Source organism: Orcinus orca, chromosome 1 (assembly GCF_937001465.1).
Source record: "Orcinus orca chromosome 1, mOrcOrc1.1, whole genome shotgun sequence".
Taxonomy (NCBI): Eukaryota; Metazoa; Chordata; class Mammalia; order Artiodactyla; family Delphinidae; genus Orcinus; species Orcinus orca.
In genome coordinates, this window is record NC_064559.1 from 170,538,932 (window position 1) to 170,554,461 (window position 15,530).

Genomic DNA, 15,530 nt, shown 5'->3' on the forward strand with positions numbered 1-15,530 from the left:
TTGGACAGGAAGAGAAAAGAAAAGAAACCTTAGCGAGGGAGGGGAAAAAAAAAAACACACAACGCGAGCTAACGGTTTTGAAACTCCCCCACCCCCACCCCGGGCTTTTCTGCGCGCCCTGAGGGAGCTTTGGGCTCCAGCTTCCTCACTAGGGAGCCGGGAGCTGCGGTTGGAGTCTGGAGAATTTCGAAGGGACGGAAAGGATGACTTCGCAGACCCTCCATAGAGGGCTTGGGTTGACTGTGCGCAAAGCTTTACCCCGGGTCTCAGGCTGGAAGATTGTCTCCAGCCTCTTATTAGGTCCCTACGTGGATCTGTTTTTTTGGAATTGGAATTGTGGTGTAAAATCAAAGCAGTCTCGAGGGACGAAGAGACGGACTTTCCCCCTCCAACCCTCCCCCCCCCCCGGCCTTTTGATGAAGGTAGCTTAGGGTAGTCAGGAAGGCTGCGAGCACGACCCTTTTTCGCTCCAGCACTGTACTCTTCCAGCGCTTCTGGACTATTACTTCTAACCCCCGGCAAAAGCCGAAAGCACCTTTTTGGGAACTGAGATTTCGAAACCAATCCGGGGCCACGGATTCCACAACGTTTGTTTGATCAACGCGATCAAGGACATTTATAATATTACCAATTGAAATGCCTTTCCTGGGACAGAATTATTTTATCCATTTATTAGTCACCCAGCGTGGTGTGTGTGTAGGAGCTCATCACACCATTAGGAGATGCACACTGTTTATCAGAAAACTATTGATTCACTACCGAAATATGGTAAAATGCAGTTGCTTAGTGGCTTGGAGACCAGAACGTGGACTGAGGTCCTGTTGGTGTTTCCCTCCCGCACCCACTCCCGGCCCTACTTTTCCCCAGGTGTAAGCCGGGGGTTCAGCTTACTGGGCAAAGGCTAAGCCTTGAGTTTCCCGACGTGGATGCGGGCGCAGTGAATAACTGAATTTGAGAGCGCATCTCTGCTTACTATCCTCCATTCTTTCTATGGCGTCGTCCCCTGGGGCTCTGGCCATTCCATTAATTAGCACTTGCCTTTCTACTCTGCATCTGAAAAAGTTCAGATCCTTCCCCGTCTCAGCTCGCTGTACACTGGACCCCGTTAGACTCTGCAGTACTGTTTCTTCCATTCTATACATTTCGGTATATTTGTCTTACTGAATATTGTCGAGGTTTTTGAGAGATTGAATAATGGCTTTTCATATTTCCTAGAGGAGACCACACAACTCATTTCTAAAATACTTAGATTAGCTAAGCTATTTCCTGCGAAGAGCCCAAGAAATGTGGCGATGTTCTAATGCCTAGGCAAGTTTTAGGCTGGTGAAGAGGGACAGAGCTGCCTCTCCTCTTTTCGTGCTCCGACCACCTGAGAATAAAGCAACTGCAGAAGTACCTCTCTTTAACTTTAATAAACATCCTATATTTGAAATATCTAAAGAGCAATTTTAATGCTTATACTTGATGGATACTGAAAAGTCCATTAAACTCTACTTTAAATTAAGAAACGTCCATCTTTACAGTTGCAAATTGAAGAAGTGTTTATTTTTCTTAGTAATAGTCTTGTGTTTAGAAAATATTCAGCTTACTCAAGCAGTGTATTTTGTGTGTTGATTCTAGTTTTTAAATGCAAATTACACCTTTTTCCTTCAACATCATCTCAATTTCTACTTTTTTCTAAACTTTAAAATAAACGTTTTACATTTAATTTCATGTTGCTATCAAAAATAAATTTACTCAGTAACTTGTGGTTTGAGGTGGCAGAAGTTGAAGTCTTGTTGCACTTGACATAGGGAAGGTGAACTTAAAATGCCAAATGAAAAGGATTTTTTTCCTCGGATTTTTTTCTTCTATATTCTTTTATACTATCATGGAAAATAAATTATTGAAAACCACTTGCCTGCCACCTTCCAATCCTTGTTAGGGCAGGCATCACAACCATGTCCTTCAATAAACCTTGAGGTATTTTGTTCTTTTTGGAGTGAGGGCAGGGAGCTTATAAAGCAGAAGGAGGGAACTTTTACATAAAACATCTTTGTTCTTGTGGGAGATGATGAATAAAGTATTTATAAATTTATAAATGGAAACTGCATTGAAATCCTTTGGTGAAATCTTTAAAATAACAGAGTAAGTAGTAGATGCTGGAAAATTCTCTTGGAAATTTGATATTTCCATTTTATTCAATTTTTTTTTATTTTTAGCTAAACATATTCTTAAGATTTTATATGCCTTTACCAAAAAGCTTCGTGGGAATCAAGTGCTATATGTAGGAGTGGCCTATTTATTTATTGTAAAAGTTTCTATATTTATTATCCTGTAGCCCCTAAATAAGTTATGACCCTTATATGTAATATGTGTATGTCCTTGCTAAGCTTTTTATCCCCTAAATATTGGTATTTGCAGCATATTTTAATATTTAAACATTTTGTAATTTTACACTTCTGATATTTCAGGGAGAAAAAGTCAGTGTTACACTTAGCATACTTATGGTATAACTTTGGGAAACGTATTATTTAACCAATTGTTTCATTTTGTGATTTTTAAAAAATCAACTAATGGGAAGCACTTTTAGATGGCATTTTCTTTTTAAAGTGCCTTTTAGAGCTAACATATATTTGCTTTCAGATCGCTACTTCTGAAACCTGTTTTTCAACTATTTAACTTTGAGAGAAAGGGAAGATCGAATATATAAGGATAAATTCACACTGAAATAATTTCAGGTTTATTTCCCAAACATGTTGCCCTTATTCTGTTTTAAAGCAGACATACTAGGCACCAAGTAAAATCTTTGAGGGGAAGCATGAGGAGAGAAAGAAAAGAATAACTGAATCATCAATAGAATATGTCTAGTTTTTCAATTAGTCTACTTTTTCTAACGTCAAGACTTAAAACACCATGATCTTTTAGTGTAGTTCTCCTTAGCAAGAGACAAATTATGTGGGGATTATAAGAGGAGTGGAAACCACAGAAAACACTGTCCTGTTTTGAAAAAGTGTTTTAATCAGGCAAAAGAAGCATCAGGACAAACCATTTTTAAAACAAAGTCTTCAAGTTGGGTATTGAGACTGGCAAAGGGAGAAGCAAGGAGAAAAGTCAGGGAAAGATAAAATATTCAGATGAAAGCCAAAGCTATTTGCAATTACATGTTAGAACTCAGGGTTTTGCAGGTGAAAAAGATGTTGCTTAAATATATTCATAAACCTGTAGTAAGATTTCCACTTAGCAGTTTCAGAAGATTTAACTAGCTGCTTAAAATATGACAAAACTGAATTTTAACAAATGATATTAAAATAGGACAGCCAATCAATTAACTGACAAAATAGAAGGCAGTGTGGGAGAGCCCTCCCCACATTCATTGCAGATTCGCAGCTCCCTCCGCCCGGTTTCCCTCCATCAGGCTAACGACCTCGTTTCTCCGGTAGAGCCTGGCCAAGTCGCAGGCGGTGTCCCCCTGATGGTTCCGATGCCCCACTTTGCAGGCCGTGTGCTTCACAAGGAACTCCACCACGGGGAGGTGGCCTTCTTTGGCAGCCAAGTGCAAGGGCAGGTTCCCTTCATTATCCTCGATGTTAACATCAGCTTGAAACTCCAGCAAAGTCTGTAAAGTGTCCAGGAAACCTGCTCTGGCTGCATCGTGAATGACAGCGAAACCAGTTCGGTCTTTCAAATCGGGATTAGCACCTCTAAGTAGTAGTCTCCTGGCAATCTCGGGATTTCCAAGTTTCATAACCTAGAAAAGAAGAAAAAACGGTAGAATCCTTCAAGTGCTCCTACTACAAGAATATTTTAAAATACCCATCTCTTTTTATGTATGTAACTATTTTTGATGAAGGAGTGCTTGGGGAAGACCCGTATGATCGGGTTTGAAGGACTCAGTTGCAGGAAATGAGTACTATTAGGTAAAAGTAGAAGAAAACTTCTAAAAATTGAGCTTCTATGATGGAATATCTTAAACGGGCCCAAAAGTAGGATAAATTGATTAATAAAATAGAATGAGTCCGACTTATATAAAATTCACTGACAACTTGGTTCTCTATGTCCCATAAAGAGTTGTGTAATTTCATGAATTTATTAAAATAAAAGAAGTGGAACTTGAGATTTAAGTAAGTCTCCTTCTGTTTGCTTGTTCATTCTCATAAGATGTGCCTGGGGTGTTAATTCTGTAAAATAAAATGTGGGTAAATTTTATTTTCTAAACAGCTGAAAAGAAATAAGGAGAGTGAGTTTCTTTAAATCCTCAAAGAAGTGTTTCCACACATCAGACTCCATCTAGTCTGATTTTATAAGTGTGAAAATGATCTCCTAAAAATCCAAACTTGGTATTTTCTTAAATTATTAATTTTCACAAGTTCTCTCCAAATAGATACAGCCCCAAGTTTCCAAGTATTTTTTAAATAGTTTTTTTTCTTTGCAATTATTTCATATGGGATATTAGGTGTGTTTAGTGCTTAGAATCCTTCACTTGAAATTTAAAAATGTTACTGATTATTAAAGTGAAAAAAAAGCAACAGTGTTCTACATTGTCAATGTATTTATCTAAAACTAAGTTCATGATATGTCTTGTATTAGATAGGAAATGACTGTATGGAAACTGTTCTTGAAAAGAATGAAACAGTCATCCTACTATATTACTTACTGTTTCCTAAAGTTCTAACTAGTCTCCTAATTTTCAAGTGAGCAAAAGAAGAGAAAATAAGATATTAAATGTGTATTTTGGGACACAGACAGCTTTGTCTTGTGGTTTCAGCCCATTTATTAATCAACTGGTGATCCATCTTATTTCCTTTCGCAGTTATTATCATGCATTTAGGAATAGCTATTTGTAAACTGCCAGTATTTTAAAAGCCAGAATTTGCTATTAAAATTTGCTATCAACATACAAATAATTCACATGACAAAGACTTATCTACTGGTGTTTAAATATATTTCACGCTAATAAGAAATCACTATTAGGCTCTCATAGTTATAAAATATTTTGTGGAGCAGCAATCAGTTGTACAATACATATAATTTAACCGTGAAAAATATAGTCTCATTAACATGCAAGAATATTTCAGCATTTTAATTGTTTTAATTTATATTTAGGTATATTCATAATAACCTAAATTTATAATACATTACACAGTAGGCACTCAAATGTTTGTGAAATTAAATATACACTGTAAAATACATACAAAGCTGATCTATCTCTTTAGAATGTTTGTTTTAAAAAATCACAAATTAAGTAGCATGATGAAATATATTTAGAATGAATAATATTTTATAAATGCAAACTCTATAGATGGCCAAGATGTTAAGCTTCCCTGTTGATAAAACCTTGTTGACTTTTAGCCCTTCCTTTGAGGCAGTGGTTAAAAATGATACATAATTTATTTTTCAAGAACTTCAATGAAATACTTTTTGGTTATGAAAAATTAACACAATCTAATTTTTACCACAACTGCCTCTAAATATTTAGTCACATCTAAGGACCTGAACTGGGAAAAATAAGAGACAGACACCTTGGATCTTTGTAAAGCAAATGTACGATTAAGGCCTTTGATATCATCCTGATTGAGAGGCTTACACTAGGAAGGGGGAAAAATCTTTTGTAATTGGGTTAATAAACATAATTGTAGGAGAAAATTTGCCATATTTCACCAAAAATAATAGTAATGCTGGAAATTGTTTTGAAAGAAAGTTCTTTCTTGAGTTATGACACAACTTCAGAGTCAGGATTATACATACTGAAAATAAGCCTTGAGACTCCTGTTTGTGTGTGTTTCATTATATGTACTAGGACTAAGCCACAATAAATGGGTGTTAATATCTTGATAAGTATGTTTAATATAAACGAGACTGCAGAGTTGTTTTAAAAATGTTTGTCAAAACTTTTTTTTTTGCGGTATTAATCTCCCAGTCTTCCTGCTCGTCAAAAGTCCTGCAAGATCCTATTCTTACAGGGTTAAGTGGCTCATTCTTTGTGATATTTATATAACATTTTGAATGTTCAATAGGAAACTTTTCAATATATTAAATTTGTGGCATTGCTATCATCACAAAACCTGTTAAAAACTACTAGGTGGAAAAAGAAAAAAAATCCTTTCCCCACTTAATCTACCAGAAATAACAAGATAATTTAGTATCTATAAGCTTCCTTAATACTGAAATTTTTGCAAGGTCAGTGTATTCTGATTTAAAATATACAGGCTGTATGGACTTCATCTGTCAATAGTACATCTCCTGCCACTTAAATTTCTAATTCTTGCAATTAAAACAAAGCACTCTAAAAACCCTCTCCCCAGTGGATTTTCAAAAACAGCTTTAAGTGTTGCATTTCGAATACGCATAGCTTATAAGAATATCATCAGAACTCAGATAAAGCAACTGTTTGAGACTACTTTGCCATTTTTCTGTTTCTGAGCCTTTCAACTAAGTTACATGATAACGTTCAGAGGAGGAAAAAAAATTATCAGGTACAATACTTTGCAGCTGGACGTGTTTCATTTGTTGCTTGTAAATCTAATTACTAAAAATTAGAACATACCAGGGTATGACCGCAGAGACAAAAACACTATAAACTGAGCTCTGATTAGAAAATTCAACTTTTTATTCCTCCTCGATCCTGAATGGGTGGATGGTATTACATTAACTGTGAAATGTACATCCTGTGCCCGTGCCCAGGCCACCCATTCCAAACGAGGAAAGGTCGTTGGTCAAAACCTGAAGCATTTGAAGAAAAAACACCCTTGCCAGTAGTCAAGAAAATTAACGTTAAAGTCAATTATTGGAGCAAAGTACGGAAACCACTAATAGCAGTGTATTTACTTCAAATAATAATCATAATAACGTGTTTACAGAGCTGTCTAAAAAAAAGAAAAACCAAAAAACTCAGCGCTGCTACGACTGCTACAGAATCCCCACCGTCACCAAAACATTCCAAAAATTAATACCAAACCTGGAACCCACTTGATATCGAGGATGTTATTGGATTTGACGAGTTTATTCAAAATACGTCATTTTGGGGAGTTGGATCCACTTAAAGATATAAAATATGGCAACCAACTAGTTTTTAAAACAGTTAAATTTTGTACCCCTGAAAGCTTAAAAGCTATTATTCTAGAAACCCGGGTCACGTAGGCAACATTGTTGACCTGTTTTCCCCACCTCTCTGGATACCAACCTGCAGCGCAGTCCTTCCAAATCCATTTTGTGCATTGACGTTTACATTATTTTGCAACAAACTAGTAAGTTGCTCTAGGTCCCCCCTGGCAGCTGCGGACGCCAACTCGTTCCCCCAAGGCTCGGCCATTCTTTAGGGTCCTGACGATCGGGAAAAGATGAATTAGTTGTTTTTCTTTTTCCCTTTTCCTTCGCTCCTAACCAGGCTGCATGATGGCATCGGAGACTGACAGAAGGACTGGGATGGTTAATCTGGAGTAGAGCTTGGTAGTAAATACTAGTAAGATCTGCCTGCCAAAAGCCCGCCCCTCGATTCACACGTGATTATTCAGCAAAACTGAGCCATTGGAGAGGGGCTCCGCTCCTCGCTTTTTAGCTTAACCCCTATGAAGAATTCTGGTGATTAAACTGAGAGATATACAGGCACACATATATTTCTGGTAAATTACTCTGGACGTAAAATATAGGCAGAGCTGGCACGTACCTACACTACAGATCTCCGTGAGGAATGTGTGCGGAGATTTAAGGCACTAGATCAGGGCAGAAAATACCGCGAAAAAAGAGACATTTGGGGGGGAAGAAAAGGCATCAACCCACCCTTGTTCACGGTGGTGACTTGAGCCGCGCGAGCCAGTACCGCAGGGGCAGGTCCTCGAAGGGGCTCGGTCTCCATCCGTCTCGCCGAAGGGGTAGTCCTGAGTCCTCCGCGGCAGGGAGAGCGCCGCGGTGGCTGGATGCTGAGGTGCTCCGGGGGTTAAAGATGATCGCCAAAAGCAAATGAGAGTAGCAGTTCCGTGGCCCTCAAGTTACAGGTCGTAACGACTCCTCGGTGGCCTTGGATTCTCCGGAGGAGCCTTAATTCGCGTTCAGGCCGAGCTGCGGGCTAACGCCGCGCGGGAGGGCTCCGGAGCCCGCCAGCCGGGCTACCGCAGCCCCACCGAGCCTCAGAGGCCGTGGGAGCCAGGCTCGGCGCGCGTCTCCGGAGACTGCCGGGCGCGCGGCGGGCCCCCGGCAAGCCGGTCATGCCGGCCCCACCGGGTCCTGGGACTCCCAGCAGCGTGAGGAAGGGGGAGAGCGATGCGGGAAGTGTCTATGGGGCCCGGGCTGCTGAAGCAGCGCGCTGCAGCATCGCGGCTGCACAGGGCAGCCCACCGGTAACTTCCCGCCTACGACCGAGCCAGTTCAGACTTCCTAATGTAGAAGCTCATTGAGCTGCCGCCGCCTCTTTTCCTTCCTTTCCCGGTTTTCTGAGGGCCTCCGGAGATCGGGAGGGTCCTGGGAAGTCACAGGCCAAGCTCTGAGTATCGGGAGTCGCCACAATTCCAGGGCGCAGCCAGTCCCGCCGCTCTTGGCGAGAACCCAGCGGCTTCGGCGCCGGGTGCCACTTCGCCAACCTCTCGCGGTCCCCTGGCCTGTGCCCCCAGCCTGTGCAGCCGATAGGGCAGCGGCCGCCAGCCAGCTGTGCCCTGGAGCCGAGCTGGGTAGCACCGCTTCCTCCCGAGCCGCAGCGCTCCCAGTGACAGTTTCTTTTGTAGCTGGTCCCCCCCAAATCGCCGGTCCCTGCTCCCTTCACCCCTACAGACACTTGTGCGTCGTGCCCCTTTCTGGTCTTTTCCTTCCCTCCCTCCCTCCCTCGCTTCTTTTTTCGCTCAAACAATTGCTGCTTCTGTTGCCGCTGCAGAGACGGTGCCGGTTTCTTCTCCCTTTTTTCCGACCTCATCAGCTTTTTTTGAAAAGAAAAAAATTGAGCGCTTTTTGAGTTGAAAAACCCGCCCCCATTTTAACGGCAGAGTTTTAAGGAGGCTCGGCTGAGTTGCAGCGCCGCGGGAGCGGGAAGGTTGGGCACCGCCCACGCCCCGCCCTCCGCCCTGGTGGCGCTCAAGCACTCTGCCGGGCTCGCCCCGCCCCCCGCCCCGCGCCCTTTCTCCCGCCTCCTCGCTCTCCGCTTTCCTCCCTCAGTCTCCTGCGCTGGCTCCCACCCGCCAGCCCAGCGGCCAGGCCCCAGCCGGAGCGGCTTTTTCGGACCCGCGGAGCCGGGTTCGGCCCCCTCCGGCTCGCGGGCGGAATGGAGTCTGCGATGTGAAACCCCGGGCTGCCCCGAGGCCGGCGGGGGCGGAGGTGGAGGAAAGAGGCTTGTTAATTAAGGCTGCGGAGAGCCGCAGGGCCTTGGAGGCTCGGCGGCGCAGTCTGCTGGAAGGCGGAGAGGAGGCTGGCGCGAAGCGAGTCTTTCCCCGGCCCTGGCCGGGCAGCCCGGCCCGCCTCCGCGCTCCCCCGCTAGGCTCTCGAAGTTCGGGCGGCCAGGCCTACGGCTGCCGCCTCTTCCTCTGGGGCGCGCGCTGTGTAAACTCGGCCTCCTTTTCTCAGTGCAGAGCTTCGGCCTCGCACCTGCTAGCTCAACGCCCAGGGCCGCGGTGGGCAGAGGTGGCCGCGGGGGTGGAGGGAGAGACCTGACTGACAGCAAAACCAGTGCTCAGGAAAAGCAAAAGTCTTTTATAGACTGATTTTTACGAAAACTAAAGGCATGGTATAGGTAAGAAATCACGACGGACTCTGAAGCCTTTATGTTACAGGGACTTGAAACTGAAATATTCCATTTCTTTGGGGAAAGGGAGAAAAGCAATTAACTTTAAAGCAAAAAAAAAAAAAGTCTTGGGAAGGATTTTCTAACAAGGCCATTTCTTTCTTGTCAAAGTTCTCTCTGACTACTTAGATGGGACTTGTTTTGGGGGGGAGGGGGTGTCTAAATGTAAAGGAATAGTATCTTCCTAATCGTTTATTTCAATCATCTGAGACACCAGTTCTCTGTACTTTTAACTTCCTCTTTTAGCTATGTAAGATTAATTAATTACTGTTTTCTATATTTTTTGCACTTAAAAATATCCAACACGGTTGCAGGATGCACCCAGTGGTCAAAATGAAACCAAGCAAAAAATGACAGGTGGTCTAATTATTACCGACTTCTAGCAAGCATGTCCTCAAGCAACATCTATACCCAGCTCCTTGAAGTACACTGGGAGTATTAGCAACGAAACACACCAACAACATTGGGATAATCATCTAGCATCAGATTGCCTGGTAGGTAGAGAGAGAGTTGAAACTGCAAAGAATCCTGCAGTGTTTCCTTTAACTGAATTGTTGAGAGGAAAATAACCAGAGCTCTTTTCTTAGGTAACTAAACTTGAAATGTGAATCAAACATGAACTACAACAGAAGAAATTAACTCCTCTCGTTTCTTACATATATTTAGACATTTCAAATAGAACATTTAGGATTCCATATATACCAGTAAATACCATAAATAATATAATTTACTTTTGATTATTCTGGGAAATTAGTATGTAATCTTTCAGTACAGCTGGAGGGTGTGATGATATAGTAGCACTGTTGGCTGTTAAGAGAGAACTGGCATTAGTCCAACTTATGAGAGTTGCTTTCTAGCATTTATTATGGTTTCTTGCTAAGAGAAGACATTGTAATAAGGAAGAATATTGTACTCATGTAAAGTATAGGTATACATGTGTTATCATTTTCATGAAATAAAATTCTTTTTGCTGAATAATGATAAATAAAACTTATGGTAATTTAAGATGCATACAGAGCTGGATTAATAGTTTTGGAGCTCTTAAGCATTGAAAAGATTTTGATGTCCCAGCAACTCACCTCATATGTAAATAAAAATAATACAAAACCAAAAAATAAGTGTAAAGGAGTCCAACAAAGTTCTGATTTTTCCCATGTTGACTACTTCAATGCTTTTGCTGAAATATTAAATTCTTTAAGAAAGTTTGTTTGTTTTTTACTCTGGCTTAGCTGGTGTCCTGAAGCATATACTTCGTTTGCTTATTGTATAACCCAGAACTGACTGCATAGAGATTACAATCTTAGTTCAGAAAGCGTAAGTAAGCACTACAAAAGACCTGCAATGAAAATCTCATATTGAGGGCTAGTTCACTGAAGTCAAAGGTGAGTATCTTTGCCCTCAATAAGCTTACATTCTAACATGGTGTACAAAAAAGATTGACAGTTAAGCATCTGTTATTTTGAAAGTAGTAGTTTGTCTTTTAACACAGTAATGATATCTCTCTCAAACACTGAAATAGAGCCTTTTAGTTGGATATAAAATACTAACAGTCATGGAAATTTTTTCAGCAGTTTATACTCATTTTAAAGGCTTTATAGAAATACTACAGTCAAATTATTTTGTGCTTTTTCCCTCATTGACTTAAGTATGCATAGTTTCAGAATGATTAACTTACGGATATGTGTATATGGTATTTACAATTTCTTTACATAGTCCCAAAGTCTTCCTTTTGTTATATTTATAGATCCAAGAGAGGTAGAAAACAGACTGGTACCCTCAAGGGGCCTTTTTATCATTTCATTATTGTGGCTTTGGCATTTTATTTCTGAAATTCAGCAGGCTTTTTCATATGGGTTCTCACACCACTTATGAAAAGTCTTTTTGTAAAGTAAGAAAAAAAATGCCCAGTAAGCAACTCAAAAGTTTAAACATAATAGCAACAATTAATACTTATATAGTTTTTCCTGGTTATAACATCATGCACACATTATTTAATCTTTACAACTCTGGGACGTAAATATGATAACTATCCCCATTTTTCAGGTGAAGGAATTGAGGCTTATAGAGAATGTGACTAAGGCCAATAAGTAGTGGATATAGGAATTTGAACTCAGAATCCATCCCCAGGTGTTAGGCCTTTTCCATTACATAAGAGTCCAGTTCACTGGAAGCTTTGGGTTTGGAACTCTCCCAGACTTTTCCCTATGTGCTTCTTCCATTGGCTGGTTTTGGCCTGTATCCTTTCCCCTTTTCCTGTAATAAATTGTAACCATAAGCTAAAAAAAAAAAAAGAGTCCAGGATCAGGCACTAGTGTCCTAACAAACATTAAATCATTATATGAAATATATTTTGGGTTACTTAAGTGTGGATCTAACTGTAGTAGCATTAATCTTCTCAGGAATTAGATTGTAATTGAGTAGCATTGTTAAAAGCTTGATTAACTTAAGGGATCAAGGTTAACACCCCCAATAATGAGTCATGTTGATATCATGTGTCCCTGATATGATGTGATGAGGACACATCACCTTTGTGGAATCCTTCCCCTGAATCCATAAACTCAGCATAATTCTGAGAAAACATTAGACAAACCCAAACTGAGAGACATTCTATAAAGTTCCTGACCATTAGTCTTCAAAAGTCAAGACCGAGCAATGGTAACAGATTGGAAGAGGCTAAGGAAACATGACCACTAAATGTAATGTGGTATGCTGCTTTGGACCCTGGAACAGAAAAAGTACATTAATATAAAAATCCAAATAGTCTCTAGAACATAATTAATAGTATTAATGCCAGTGTTAATTTCTTAGTTTTGATATCAGTACCATGGTCATGCAAGATGGTAACAGAGGAAGCTGGAAAAAGGTAAATAGGAGCATTCTGTACTATGTTTGCAACTATTATATAAATCTAAAATTATTTCAAATAAAAATTTAGCAAAATAACTAAAAGTAAACTTTATTATATATATTTGAAAAAATATGAAATAAAATTCCTTTTAAAAGAAGAATGGTAAGATCAAAGAACATGGAGATTCTAGAAAAAGATCTATATTTGAATTAGACTGAGCTCCATGAGTTAATGCAGTAAAACAACTATGAGAATGGATAGATTAAAATTATTTTTCTTTGCTCATGCTTATGGACAGAGAATCTCTATATTTTTATTCTCTCAGTTTTTGACACTGGAATGAAATTGTTTCCTTTAAGGAAGGAATTCTGGGGAAATGAATTTTCTCTTTTTTTTAAAAGATGTTTTTGATGTGGACCACTTTTAAAGTCGTTATTGAATTTCTTAAAATACTGCTTCTGTTTTATGTTTTGGTGTTTTGGCCACAAGGCATGTGGGATCTTAGCTCCCCAACCAGGGATCAAACCTGCATCCCCTGCATTGGAAGGCAGATTCTTAATCACTGGACAGCCAGGGAAGTCCCGAATTTTCTCTTAATTCAGTATTTATTTTTCTTTCATTCCTTTCTCTGTAGTGGAAAGTTACTCTGGATTCTGGGTATCCAACCATGAATAGTTACATCATAGGGAAGAATCAGTCTCTTCAGGAATTATACACTATGGAGGGTAAAATGCAGGGAGGCAACAGGGTGAGTGGAAAGAGCACTAGTTTTGACCTAGCCTTGAATACTAGGTCTGTCCCTGTATAGCATGACTTTGGGCAAATTCTTAGCCTATCAGAGCAGTTTTTTATTCTGTAAAATGGTTGTTGTAAAAATTAAATGAGATAAGGTGTGTGAAGTACCTGTACCTACTAGACATCCAATAAAAATAAATTCAAAGGCATTGGTTGTTATGTACCCAAGAGTTTGCTATTTATGAACTATTGTGAATATAAAAACACATAAAATGAAATGGCTGATAATCTCAAAGAACTTACAACCTTTGAGGAGAGATTAAAACATGCAGAGATGAAACAATTAGAGAAAAAAATTGCAGAATTTATCAGAGTATTAAACTGTGTTGTAAAGATAGTACAGCAGTGATTAGAAAGGAGAAGAATCCTTGTTGGCTTAAATATTATGAAAGAGGTGATCCTGAGAAAAGCATTTAGGAACTGGTATACAAAATAATAGCAACTAATATGGTTTAAGGTTTTGAAAAGTTTTCACAAGCATTGTATCACTCAATAATCACAATCACGCTGTGAAATAAGTTTTATAAGCCCCATTTTAGAAGTAAAGAAATCTAGAGTCAGAGAAGTTTCTTGTCTGTTTTTGTCAAGTGGCAGAACTAGAACTCAAGCCTAGTAATGCTGACTATGAAATCTATGCTTGTTTTGTAAAAATATTTTATGCTTCCATGCATTTTCATAATTGTTTTCTCATCACCTGAAATAGTCATGTCAGAAGCTGAAGTCAAGAGTCTAAGTGACCCATCCAAGTTCCCCCAGCTAATTAGTTGGGAAAGCAGTACTAGAAACCATATGCCTGAATGTCTAGTGTATTCTCCCCCTCTTTCTGTATTACCACATTCTTTTAATTTCCAGATGGAGAGGAGGGAGGGAGAAGGGGAGCAGTACTGGATTTGAATGGGCTCCGAGATATACACACATGTCATCACAGAGAAAAATCTCAACTTTGCAGGGCTGCATTAATCCTGGCCATGTAACTAGAGACAATCATTCACCTGCCTTGTGCTGAGAATGACATATATGAATGGGGCAAGTGAATTGCCACACTTAAATTGCTGGTACTCTGTTTTACCTCTTAATTCATATTCGTGCTATATTTTGGAATTACTTCCTTGGGGGTGGCAATTAACCAAGAAACCCTTCAATTCATGTGACTATGTATGGTTCTGTTCCTTATCTACCTCATTCTGGTCTAAATACAGACTATTACATGAGAGTTGTAGGCCAGAATATTTTCGTCTAGAGAAAAAAAAGCAGAATAAACCTAGATCTTTAGAACACCATTGTGCTCTTTTTGTTCAGGGAATACAAAGATTCTATATGGTGATTTCACTAGTTTCTGTTTTAACTGTACAGCACAAAATCAGCAAACTTACTTCACACTTTCAGGATTTTACATACTTTCCACCGCAAGTTCATGCTCTATTTCAGTCCAGAAGATGATATTTTCCCAAGTCAAAGTTGAACATATTCTACTGTCACTCTTCCTCCAGCGGGAATGACAAACTATCACACTTCACTGTACATAGTCTTCGACTATTCTTGGCTCAAAGCCTGATCATCTTTTTCTCGAGATCGATATTCTCACCTTTCTCAGCTTCCATGTCTGCCCCATGACTACCGTGGGAATCTGGTTGCTTGCCATTCCTTGTTACTGAATGTCTGAGGATGCAAGCGTCAGGGCTTGGGATCGAGTGTGACAGTGTGCAAGTGGGCTTTGACAAGTTGAGCATAAAAGGCTATGTGAAGTTGTATTTTGGTGAAACAGAGAAAATGTACATTTATGAAATGTTGTTTATTAGACGGGATGTGACGGTGTGCTGAGTTGGTTTGTGAGGCTTGACGTGTATGTGTGTTACTATATAACCACGTAAGGAGCAGAATCTAATCCCCGCCCTAGCCACGGGGAGGCGGTACCCCGAGGCCTTTGCTTAATTCAAACCGGAATAACCTGTTGCGGGACTCCAAGCTGCCGCAGTTGCAGGTTGGCGTCCCCGCCGGCGGCGCGCAGATCTCCGCCCGGTAGTCGCGCGCCCAGCGCCTGACAGGAGGGCAGTCACGTGGTAGCCGCAAAGCGGTGCTTTGCGACCTCGATGACAGGCAAAATGTGCGACAGCTTCGGCGCTGGCCAACCAGGGGCGGAGGCGG

The 15,530-nt window shown here is 40.5% G+C and overlaps 1 protein-coding gene across 2 annotated transcripts; it reads right to left on the reverse strand.

Annotated features, from left to right (window-relative positions):
- Positions 1-2,977: 2,977 nt before the first annotated feature.
- CDKN2C (cyclin dependent kinase inhibitor 2C) lies at positions 2,978-7,898 on the reverse strand. 2 transcript variants are annotated; one of them, XM_004273874.4, is made up of 3 exons: positions 7,759-7,898; positions 7,163-7,302; positions 2,978-3,730 (listed from the first exon to the last, which is right to left on the reverse strand). In XM_004273874.4, the coding sequence occupies exons 2-3, from the start codon at positions 7,289-7,291 to the stop codon at positions 3,353-3,355; spliced, it is 507 nt and encodes a 168-aa protein (XP_004273922.1). In that variant the 5' UTR covers positions 7,292-7,302; positions 7,759-7,898; the 3' UTR covers positions 2,978-3,352. The 2 variants fall into 2 exon arrangements, with proteins under 2 accessions (XP_004273922.1, XP_049556148.1); XM_049700191.1 differs by lacking the exon at positions 7,759-7,898 and having other exon boundaries at positions 7,163-7,655.
- Between the last annotated feature and the right edge of the window lie 7,632 nt (positions 7,899-15,530).